Genomic DNA, 12288 nt, shown 5'->3' with positions numbered 1-12288 from the left:
AAAAAGAAACTCCGGTGCTAGCTGCGCCGTGTCGTCAGCGTTGTGGTTAATTGCACTGCGTTTTATTGCGTTCAAGATCTGTCACCAAGAGCCGTAAATAAACCCCAGGAACACTACGCAGACAGATGAAGTATCGTGCATTATGTTCTGCGAGGATACTCTCGATCACACCGTACGTCGAACACAAAGAAAGTTCAATACACTCATTGTGGAAGCTGACACCTGGGTCCCGTTTTATCGAGGGCATCGCAGTTCCTTAGTCGATGCAATCAGATGTATCGCTTTCCGACTCGGTCAGCTGGCGATGTCCCTGAGCTCTGGCCAGCGCAAACGCGATATCGTCTCCTAGCCAGCGCAACCACAGAGCACCTACGGCGCAACGCGAGATGAGCGTGCCCGTGGCGTGCCCACAAGTGCGAGGAGAAGCGCTTGCTCTTCCCTGCTTCCGGGTTCACGAAATGTGACGTCATGGCCTTTCCTCAGTTTTTTCCACCTTTCCTTCCTCCGTGCTTTTTTCCTTCTTCAATGCTTGTACATGAAGAATGTCGATACAAAATGAAGGAAGTGAACCAGAAAATTGACGGGTAAATACTAAGAAAACAGCAGGGGGCCAAACCAGAAAGAAGGTGAAGGTAGAGACCAATATGTGGAGAATTGGCATGATTAAGAAATCCGCACTAGAGATCTATCAAACATTTAAGCAGGAAATTGCCACGGAAAGGATCTATGAAAATACTCGGGGTAGTTATCTACTGTTTGAGGCCAGGACGGGAGTATTGCGAACCAAGACATATCGGGCCAAATACGGAACAATCCTAGCCACCATAGACATGGTATGCAGTGTGTGTGGAAAGGAAGAGAAAACTGCCGAAAACTTGATAATGTTCTGTAAAGGGCTTCAGCCTATAGTTTAGGATGATGACGCAGAGTTTTTCAAAGCGGTTTAGGGACAGGTAGGGCAAAATAGACTTTAAGCGGGTAGAAATAACTAGAAGGCGGTTAGCTGATTGGTGGCTAAAGTCGAGGACGAGTGAAAATTAAACCATTCACTGCAAAGTACCAGCTCTCAACCTCACTATTTAAAGAAAAAAAAAGATAAATTTAGTTTTCGGTTCGCTAAGCATTAACGCCACCTAGTCGTAATGCCGTCTGATTTAAAGGGTACAGCCATATAAATCCATCCATCTATCCATCCTTGCATGCGCACCACGGAGGAAGGAAGGACCTTTTTCCTCCATCCTGATGCGCACGAACTCCAACCGAAGGGTCAACGTGCATGACGTCGGCTCCGCTACAGTGTACTAGTACGCTGTAGCTCCGCGTTGACTCTCGTTCATCCTCGTTCGCTCGATCCGTTACGCCGGCAACTCCATCGACAATGACTGCTGAACGGGTAAGAGCTGCTCTCTAAAAGGGTTGGTCATTGGAATCATCTGCTGTCCACGGCGTGGAGGCACATATAGAAGTGTGGCAGCTTGGGCTAGTTGGTATGGCATGACTATAGTTATAGCGCGAGAACAAAACGACGACACGTGTCTTTCGTGTCCTTCTTGTCTTTGTGTTGTCGTTTTGTTCTCGCGCTATAACTATCGTCGCGGAGGCACAGCCCCAACCACGTTCAAATCGCCCGCCGAATAGGAGCCGCGCATGCGTCCGGACACCCGGTCCGGAGCATCTGTACGGTCCGGCATCGATCGCGACGCACGCACTGTTTCTTACTTGCTTTTTATTACTAAGAGTCCATACGCTGATTAGTATGGCTGAGCTAGTGGACGAGCTGCTTCGCTACGGCCTTTTTCTGGGAGCTATTTTCCAGCTTGTGTGCATTGCCGCCGTCGTGTTTGTGCCACCGAAAGAAGAAGGCAAGGTATGTGACGCGGACATCTCTGCATTCAATCCACACAGTTGTTCAATGGCGCTGCATTCGCTCATCTGCTGATGTTCAATCCGCCGCATCGACGCGGTTACGTATCAGAGTCTTCGAATTCGCTTTGTACTGCAAGCGCACCGTTCCTGTACGCGCAAGTACGGCGTCGGCCCTACGTGATACGTCGATCGAGCTGTCGTGATTATTCAATTTCGGTGAAAGCGCGCTTGCAGGTTCTATTGGCCGGCGTCGCATCGTCACTTACAATATCACGATTGGGCCTGATCTCGATCGGATTTTTCGATCGGGATGCAAAAGGAAACCAATCTCTGATGAGCATTCTGATTTCAATCAGACTCGATCGTTCGCGATCAGCAGTGCGCTCCCAAGCGTGCAGGCTTTTCGTTATGATGCGACACACTGCGAACACACACCTTCGGATGTTTGTTTTATGCATTGCTGTAATTGTAATAAGAGATACGCAGACTTGTGAAGTCTGCGGCGTGAATTAAGCTATCCAAGGCAAATGTATCCTTAGCGAAGTTGGGCAAGCACTGGTGCCCCCGTTTTCTAAGAATGGACTTGACGACCGATGCACACCTGTCTCTCGCAGAGAAAGAAACTTACCCGGAATGTTTGCAGCTTGAATATTAGAAAGAGGTTAGGTCGCGCTCTATGGAGCCTCATAAATCTCGCCAACACGAAATGCAAAAAAAAAATAATAAAGACGCAAATCACATACATCTAAAAATGGGAGTGAGTTGGTGTGTTCATGTTGGTTGATACAGGACACCTGAGACAATGACGACAGTCAGCCCTGTCTCTTGTTCTTGGTCATCGTCTCGTTTGCGCTGTATAAAGCTAGATGAACACATACACATGCTGCTTCTTGTTTGTCCTGTTTTTAAGCTTTCCTGCTCAAACCTTGTACTGCAAAGTTGTTCACAATTTGAATTTACCCGACGAATTGATTTGAAAGGGACATTTCCAACATTCAAGGAGCATTTTCAAAAATCATAAATAGAGAGGAGTGCACTTTGCCATTTATGGCATTTAACATTTTTGAGGGCTTAGTTTTAAAATGCTGAATTCACGGTGGGGCAGTGGTATGCCTTGGGCACATTGTACGACCATATGGCAAAAGCTGGTGTGAAAACCAAGGAAACAATGTACCTGCTTTAATAGGTAGGCTGTGTTCATTTTTAGCATGCTTGTTCATTGTGTGCTAATAAGTCAACGTGCCTAAAACAGCTTTATTAGTGGTACGTCTTAATTTCAACAACTATGGGATCATCATATGTTATGATTAAAATCAGGGGGGGCGGTGGATGTGTTTTCCTTGCGAGGGACCTAGCAGGTATCGGTGTATGCATCCGCATCGGCACGCATCTTTAAACATGTCTTGATAGTCGAGGTTTTGCATGTTGCAGTATGTCGCTTTGTATTGCGTAACGCTCGCAAAGTTTAAATTTACGTCCAAGTAGTCATGCCACTTGTTGTGTGAAATTCTATCTGTTTTTTTTTTTTTTTAAGTTCCCCGCTACATAAGTTGACTAATGCGGCCCACACTCTTGTATACTGAGGAGTTCGTTAAACTTGAACTGCATCTGAACAAATCCATGTCTGTTCACGACCGAATCACTGTACGTTAAGTCAGCATTCTTAAAAGGAAAAAAAATGGTAGAGAGCTTGGAATAACAAGCGTAGATTTAGTAAATGAAGCTGTTGCTATTTTTCTTAGGCGCTTATTATCTTTGGTAACCTTTTTACCACGTAAGTTTGAAAACATTTTAATCCAGAACGGTTCGTTTTTGCACTGTTACTAGCTTTTTACCGAGCACCGGTTTAACGAGCATAATTACCCTAAGATTATTTGTATTACTATTTGATTAAAGTCCTACGCTATGTTACCTGCGGCACTTAATACGATTGTACACTGTGCTAAACAAACACGCAAATTTAAAATATTTATTTTAGAGCACTGGTGCCCACCAGCACCCGTTCCCCAAACGTAGGACAATACCTAGAAGCACGTGCGAGCTGAATGTGTCGCGTGGACTTATCGTTGTGTGCGAGAGTGGGTGCCAAGAGTCGTCAGAGTCTAGCAATTCAAGCTGACGCTTAGTGGTGAGTGATGTGAACACGACATTGCTTTTGCATGGAGTTTTTTCTTTTTTTTTGCCTTTCGCTGCTTTCTAAAACTAAATATACTTTCCTCCATACCTTCTCTCATTCATTTTGTTATTAGGCTAACCGTTGTAATTACTAATAGGTATAGCTGACTTCCGTCTGAGGGCCAATGTCTTCTCATATGTCTATTTACCAGTGTTTTTTTTTTAAATTTACTACACCAAAACATCAGCAAAATAGGATACAGCCTTAAAGGCAGCGCCTGTCTATTCTTTAGCAGCTAGAAACTTTTCGCGTTCAATTTTCATGCACTCCAACTACCCGCGACGTATACGCTCAACGTAAGAATCACATGGAAGTAGCCGATTAGTTGGAAAACAGGTGCACGCAACTAGTCAGTTTAGAGGAAACGTCAAAGTAGGGGTGCGACCAATTGAAATAAGCAAAACTCGGACATTGCGGACACTCTGAAACCAGCAATGTCAATATCGAACGAGACAGGAAGAATGTAGGAGAGATCAAACATGTGAAAAGAAGGGTCATTCAAGGCACTAATCCTGCATAAGCTCGCAAGGTCAGAAGTTTGAAACCACACAGGGTGCCTTTTTTTTTATAGGAAAAAGATTTTCAGACAATTAGGAAAAGAAGGTGAGGCAAGCTACGAGCCAAATGAAGTTGGGAGCTTATAGGCGGTCATGTGGTTTTCTGCATTGCTAATAAAGTGCAACAGACCATCTACTTAGATATAGCGCAGCAGCCAAGCATGCCATGACAAAATTTGGTTTGAATAGAGATGTCGAACCATTATCAATTGTATATTTACTTAAAATGTGTGAGGAAGGAATCTTTAAAAAAGAAAAAAAAAAAAGAGGTCTGGTGTGCGGCCTCACTGGCGACCATCTGCTGGTAATGCACTCCCTTGCCGGAGCAGGATTGGCCACCCAAGTGCAGTACTTGGCCACAACCTCCCATGAACACAGCTATTAATCCTTGGCCCTCAGTCCTCAGCATCTCCGAAGCAAGGGTCCAAAGTGGCGGTCAGACCTGTGACGCAGCAGAGGGCAACGTTTGTAGATACTTTTTCAGTTTCAGAACTCTCTGCTTCGCCTTCGTGGTACAGGTGGCTGCAGTTCCCGCCACTGCGGCGCTGCAGGCCAACTTTGTGCCTAGCAAAGAGGGTGGTTGGCTACAGCTAGGTGCGGTGCAGCCGGTGAGCAGCGTTTACACAACACCGCAACTTCTTGGTTTAGGCACGAGGTGTATAAAGTAGAGCCTACATAGGTGTGCGGCATCTTTCCTGGTGAAAATAATAGCTCGCGTAGATTAGTGCTAGATGAGCATTTGTCGATTAAAGAGCCGTTTTACTGCCCTGTAACTTCTTGTTCTTTCAAGTAGTAAAAACAAAATTTAGAGCTCCGTTGTATCAGAAACATCTCACCGAAGCCGTGGTACAATCTGTGACTCATCTAGTTTAGTTGTTTAGAAGCTATTTTTGCGTGTCTCAGAATAGGGATCTTCGACGCTGTGCGCATCAACTTGCGCAGGAAAAAGCACCTCGGCGGGTTGTGCCCTAAAGGAAGTTGAAACTGAGCTATTGCTGTAAGGTATCAGCCACATTTAAAATCTCACTGAAACGACGCTATTTCTCCGTTCAGCTGGTATATAAACAAGTGCCTTTTCTTCTTCTGAAGTATTCAGATTTATGGGTGTCTGAGTGAATAATACTTCAGATCATTAAAAAAATGCATAATTTGTGAAATTAGGAAAACATCAGTGTATTGGCACAAAAACACTTGTCACTGTCACACACCAGTCACGAGCATTCGAATTTCACTTTCAAATAAGCGCATAGCTAAATTCCTGTAACGATTCGGGCTTGTGAGAGGCAAATAAAGCATAAGACAATCTGTTGTGTACATATACCCATTTGGTCATTTTGTGTTGCAGGACGGATGTACTATGAAGGGACACTTTCTGCACTTCAGGTTAATCTTCAACTAGATCAGTGAGAGTCGCTGGGGATGCAGTCTTTTTTTTTTTCCACTGAGCCGGCGTATCTCAAATTTTCTCCACTCTCGAGACGCGGTGGCACAGATAAAGCATTTCCTCAATTCGCTGGTTGCAATCTACACATTGTTCTTGGTTGTTTTTTGTCATTCTGTTTTTTTCTTTCATTGCAACCGCTAAAATGACACAAGACACACATGCGTTTGTTAGCACCGGTCATGCTCACACAATCCTTGTAATGAATATTTCTTAGCGGCGCACTTTCTTCTTTCGCTGAGCCAATAGTTGTATTCTGTCGATTCTGCGTTGTAGAAGGTTATTACCGGAGGTTTTTCCGTCTCCTCAAGGACCGCCGAACTCCAGTTGCAGGAAAGTTGAAGCACATTTTTTTTTCAGTCGCTAAGAAAAAAATGGCAGTGGCTTAGCTCAGCTATGCCAGGATATACGCAGCGTTAGCAAAGGTTCAGCTGATTATTCTTAGCTTTTCAAATATCATGCTTACAGCTGTTGCAATGACACACACACGGTATACGTCTTATGTGGCACATGTATATTTTGCGGGGCAACTTCAACGGGATCCGATGAGTTAAGCTTCTATGCTCTACTGCACCGTTGAGCAGCATTTGCACTCTCTTTCTCTATGGCTATACCACAGTGGCAAACGTCAGTTAGGGGCGCTATCAAGCGGCTCCAGCACAGTGTCAGATGGCGACTGCACAGAGAAGGCGCGCGCGTCGGCGTCCATATGTCTACCAAAGCTATGACGGCACATCTCTGGAAAGCGCACACCGGCGGCGGCGAGTTGCGCGCGGCCGAGTGCGAGGGAGGTGCCGGCTTCGGTGCGTGACACTACTGATCGTCTGCGCAGCGCATCGAGTTGCGTGCACATCAGTGGGGAGCCGCGCGCGGCGGCGGCGGATTATCATTGCGCATGCGCAGACCAGTGCCACACGAAAATCGCTCAGCGAGGCCAGTGTAGCTAACGCTACAAAACTTGAGTCCTCCGACCTCTTGCCGGCATTATTCTATCAGATTGCAAGGAAGCAGCAGTTGGTTGTTGTACTGGTACCTTTTATTTTGTGGCTTCATTACAATTACACTGTGAAATTCGGAAATAATCAAGAAACTCCATCACTCCCCGATGTCCATGCTTCTTGGTTGGTTTAAACTTCTCCGCTTATGATGTGCCTATATGTCTTTAGGATGTCGCTTTCTTGAAAGTAGACATCGTCCACCTTGCGCGCCTTTCTCAGACCTTCCCATGGATATTTCCCACTTCTGCAGTAACAGCGCGGGTCGGACAACGGGGAAAAGTGGCGTTCTTAGAGGTTTTTTCTCGACCCGCTGGTGCGCCCGGTCACAAAACACATTTTTATGATGTCCAGGGGGTCTGGGCTGTGGTGCAAGGATAGCAGCTACAATAGAATTAACCTAATGCGTCCACCAAGCTCCACGCTTAGATCATGCCCGCGTTGTCAACAATCAAACAGTTTCCTACGTCGTGGATGTCTGAGTAGCTTCGTGACTGCAAGCATCCAATTGTCTTCAGAAGACCGTGGAAGCAAGCCATGCGACGAGACATACACACAAAAAAAGAAAGTGCGACCGAACACCGGCACGGTACGCACAAAACTGCAGCATAGAACACCTGACTGCAGCGGCAGTGAAGCCAGCGGGAAGCAGCCGGTTACTTGGTGCAAAGTTAGACTGCAGCGCCCTCACACTCCCTTGGAGCAAATCGTGCCCGCCTCCAAAGAAGGAGTTCGAAAACTGAAAAAGGAGCTATAAACATTGGCGGAGGGTGCTAAGAATTCCTGAGTATGGACAGGCCGCCATTGGAATCTGAACTTGGCTACCTTCAGCACTAGAACGCTATCTAGTGAGGCTAGCCTAGCTGTGCTACTTGAGGTATTAAAGGGTGGTCAATGGGATGTAATAGGGCTCAACAAAGCTAGGAGGACATGTGAGGCTTATACAGTGCTGAAGAATGTACATGCTACCTATGCTACCATTGATTAGTTGACAGAAAAGAACTAAGAGTGTGGTTTCTCGTACACAAGAATATTGCTGGCAACATAAAGAATCAGTGAGAGGGTGTCAAGTATCATAATTAGTAAGCCTAACAAAAGATACAAGCTGAAGGTGGTACAGGCCTACGCGCCTACATCGAGCCATGGTGATCATTTGGTTGAACGCTTTTATTAAGACGTACAGTCGGTCAATAATAAAGACACAGTATACTATTCTTATGGGCGACTTTAACGCTAAAGTAGGCAAGAAAGATGCTGGAGACCATGTAGTTGGGGAATATGGCATCGGCTCTAGACTTTACTTATTAGTAAAGTTTGCAGAACGCAAGAATTTACGGATTATGAATACCTTCTTCAGAAAGCGGGCTAACCATAAGTGGACGTGGCGAAGTCCTAAGGGCGAAACTGAAAAGGAAATTGACTAAGGAAATTGACTTCATTCTGTGTGCACACTCGGACTTTGTACAGGATGTAGAAGTAGGTGGCAATATTAGATGCAGTGACCATAGAATGGTAAAAGCTCGTATGCGCCTAGATTTAAAAAAGCAAAGAAAAAATTTGATACACAAAAAGCCAATTAAGGAACTAGCAGTGAGAGGGAAAGTACAGGAATTTAGAGTATTGCTTCAGAATAGTTATACTTGCAAGATGTTTCAGCGCGGGAACAAAGGAAAAAGGACAGGGTAGACAGAAAGAGTGCTGTGACAGGACAGCGCTCAGACAGGACAGCGCTCTTTCTGTCTACCCTGTCCTTTTTCCTTTGTTCGCATGCTGAAACATCTTGCAAATATGACTACGCACCAACTAGCCCAAGCTTCCACTCTTCAGAATAGATTTGAGGCCCTAATCGAGGTAACCAACTTTAGCGTTGACACAATGACTGGTAATATTACTAGTGTGATGACGTTTATTGAACCGGAGAAGTCGCAACGATGTCGCAACAAAAAATGGCCGTACGACAAGTCTGGCAAAAGGCGGCCCAGGTTCTCGTGCAATCAGAGCACGGGGTTTTTCCTTCTCTTTGGAAGGCGCATACATGTTAGTGCGTATGCTCCCCTACAATACCCCCCGGGTTGAAGAGTAGCCATCCTGGCGACTCAGGGAGTAGGCACAATGAGGGGGTCGTAGTAGGGCTTGAGACGGTCGACGTGTACGGTTTCGCGTCCTCGACGGCGCAAATCTGGCGATTGTGTTAAGGGCTCGATAATGTAATTCACCGGTGAGGTTGCGTCAATGACACGGTATGGACCATGGTACCGGGCCAGAAGTTTAGAAGACAGTCCAGGAACGTGCGGGGGCACCCAAAGCCACACGAGGGAGCCAGTACAAAACGTAGGCGCTATGTGATGAGCGTCATCATGTCGGGTTTTTTGTAGACCTTGAGCCTCACTTGTCATAGACCGAGCCAACTGACGGCAGTCTTCAGCGTATCTGGCGACTTCCGAAAGCGGGGAGCACTCCGATGCATCAGGGCGGTACGGGAGTATGGTGTCAAGTGGGTGGGATGGTTCGCGGCCGTACAACAGAAAGAACGGGGAAAAACCGGTAGTCGCTTGCGTCGCGGTGTTGTAAGCGAAGGTAACAAAAGGCAAGACAGCGTTTCAGTTAGTGTGGTCGGAGGAGGTGTACATCCTCAGCATGTCGCCAAGTGTGCGGTTGAACCGTTCAGTGAGACCATTCGTCTGTGGATGGTATGCGGTAGATTTCCAGTGGATGATGTTGCATTCAGCGAGAATAGCTTGGATGACCTCCGACAGGAACACTCGACCCCTATCACTGAGTAATTCCCGTGGAGCCCCATGGCGGAGAATGAAGCTGCGCAGAATGAAGAGTGCAACTTCGTGGGCGGTCGCTGCCGGTAGAGCTGCAGTCTCAGCGTAGCGTGTCAGATGATCGACGCCGACAATAATCCACCGGTTTCCAGAGCGAATGGGAGGGGGCCATAGAGATCGATACCCACGCGGTCGAATGGGCGAGCCGGGCATGGGAGCGGCTGTAACATGCCAGTAAGGTGCCGCGGAGGTGTCTTGTTCTGTTGGCAAGTGGTGCAAGACTGAACGTATTTCTGCACAAAGCGATACATTCCTCGCCAGTAATATCGTTGGCGCAGCCTTTCGTAGGTTTTCAGGACACCTGCGTGAGCACTTTGAGGGTCTGCATGGAAATTCATGCAGATGTCAGAGCGCATATGAGTTGGGACAGCAAGGAGCCACTTCCGACCACCAGGCATGTAGTTGCGGCGGTACAGAATGCTGTCTCGCACGGAAAAGTGGGCTGCTTGTCGGCGTAGTGCTCTCGTGGAAGGGACAGCAGATGGATCGGTAAGGTAGTCGAGTAACAATGCAAGGTATGGATCTTTACGCTGCTCCGAAAGCATGTCAGTGGTGTCTATTGGTGACAAGGTGGTAAAAAGTGGTGACAGAGAAGCCACATCTGGGGTTAATGGCGATCGCGGAAGTGTAAAGTCGTAGTGACGAAGAATGGGTGGTGAGGTCAGCAGGCGGCGCAGCTGGCGAAATGCGTTGTCACATGCAGGTGACCATGCAGATATATCTTTGCTGTTGGAAAGCAGACTCGTGAGAGGTGCGATGATGGACGCGAAGTTGCGCACGAAGCGACGAATGTAGGAGCAGAGACCGACGAAACTTCTTAGGGCTTTCAGTGATGTGGGCAACGGGAAGTCAGCGACAGCCCGAAGCTTTTCGGGATCAGGAAGAACACCGTCTTTTGTGATGACATGTCCCAAGATGGTTAGTTTTCGTGCTGCGAAGTGGCACTTCTTGGAGTTAAGTTGTAGGACCGCAGAAGTTAGACACGTCAGAATCTCGTGGAGGCGAACAAGATGTGTCGGGAAATCAGACGAAAAGACTACGATGTCGTCCAGGTAACACAAGCAAGTTTTCCACTTATGGGCACGCAAGATGGTATCGATCATGCGCTCAATTGTGGCAGGTGCGTTGCAGAGCCCAAATGGCATCACTTTGAACTCATATAGGCCATCTGGCGTTACAAAGGCTGTTTTAGGGCGATCACATTCAGCCATTGGCACCTGCCAATACCCAGAAAGCAGATCCAAGGATGTAAAGTACTCGGCGCCTTGTAAACAGTCAAGAGCATCGTCTATTCGTGGTAGCGGGTAGACATCTTTCTTCGTAGCCTTGCTTAAGCGGCGATAGTCCACGCAAAATCGAACGGTGCCATCTTTTTTCTTTACCAGAACCATAGGTGATGACCAAGCGCTTTGAGAAGGCTGTATGACTCCACGTTTAAGCATGTAATCTACTTGCTCCGTAATGACGCGGCGCTCTTCGGCGGAAACGCGGTAAGGACACTGTCGCAGAGGCGAATGTGAGCCGGTGTCAATAGTATGAGTGATAGTCGTGGTGCGGCCCAAAGCAGGTTCTTGAAAGTCGAAAGAAGAGCGAAACTTGTTAAGGAGAGCAACAAGTTGGCGGCGACGCGAGAGGGGAAGGTCTGCGTCAATAGCATTGTCGAAGGCTGACAAGCTTGATGGCTCAGACGCATGAGTTATTGCGGCAATGTGACATGGCGTTGCGTCGGGAAGAATAATATCATCGATATGGTCGACAGGTTGCACATATCCCAACGTTTCACCACGAAGTAAGCCAATGGGGTAGTTGCAGTGGTTGGTAACTAGCATTACGGTTAAACCAGACGCAATTGTAAAAACGGCAAATGGGAGAACGATGTCCTTGCGTTCAGTAAAAACAGGAGATGGCGTAAACACCACCGTGGCGTCAGGTTGCGCCACACATGAAAGGCTTATAGGGACCGAAGCTTCCGGGGGCAAGGTGATGTCGTCGTCAGCGATGACTTTGCAGAGCCGAGGAGACCAGTCGGGTGGTGGAAATTCATATGTTGGCACAAGGGACACTTCTGCACGGGAACAATCGATGATAGCTTCATGACGTGATAAGAAATCCCAACCGAGGATAAGGTCATGAGAGCAAGATGGCAGAACAAAAAACTGCACGACGTACAAAATGTCTTGGATGACGACGCGCGCCGTACACAGAGCCGAGGGATGAATGCGTTGCGCGCTAGCCGTGGACAGCACCATGCCACAGAGAGATGTGGTCACTTTCTTCAGTTTCCGACAAAATTTGGCGTCCATCACAGAAACGGCGGCCCCGGTATCAGTTAACGCTAATGTGGCGACTCCCTCAACATGGACATCAACAACATTTTTCGGCAAAAACGGAGGCCTTGGGAATTGCGCACAAGTTGCAGTTC

The 12288-nt window shown here is 47.2% G+C and overlaps 1 protein-coding gene across 1 annotated transcript in view; it reads left to right on the top strand.

Annotated features, from left to right (window-relative positions):
* Positions 1-1650: 1650 nt before the first annotated feature.
* LOC142783814 (uncharacterized) overlaps positions 1651-12288 on the top strand; it is a 74904-nt gene continuing 64266 nt past the window's right edge. The window contains exon 1 of the mRNA XM_075882425.1: positions 1651-1867. Within this exon, the coding sequence (XP_075738540.1) occupies positions 1757-1867 (111 nt within the window). The 5' untranslated portion in view covers positions 1651-1756. The remainder of the gene's footprint in view (positions 1868-12288) is intronic.

Source organism: Rhipicephalus microplus, unplaced genomic scaffold, assembly GCF_043290135.1.
Source record: "Rhipicephalus microplus isolate Deutch F79 unplaced genomic scaffold, USDA_Rmic scaffold_12, whole genome shotgun sequence".
Classification (NCBI taxonomy): Eukaryota; Metazoa; Arthropoda; class Arachnida; order Ixodida; family Ixodidae; genus Rhipicephalus; species Rhipicephalus microplus.
The sequence above is the reverse complement of the archived record's forward strand: the minus strand, read 5'-3'. Positions and strand labels throughout refer to the sequence as shown.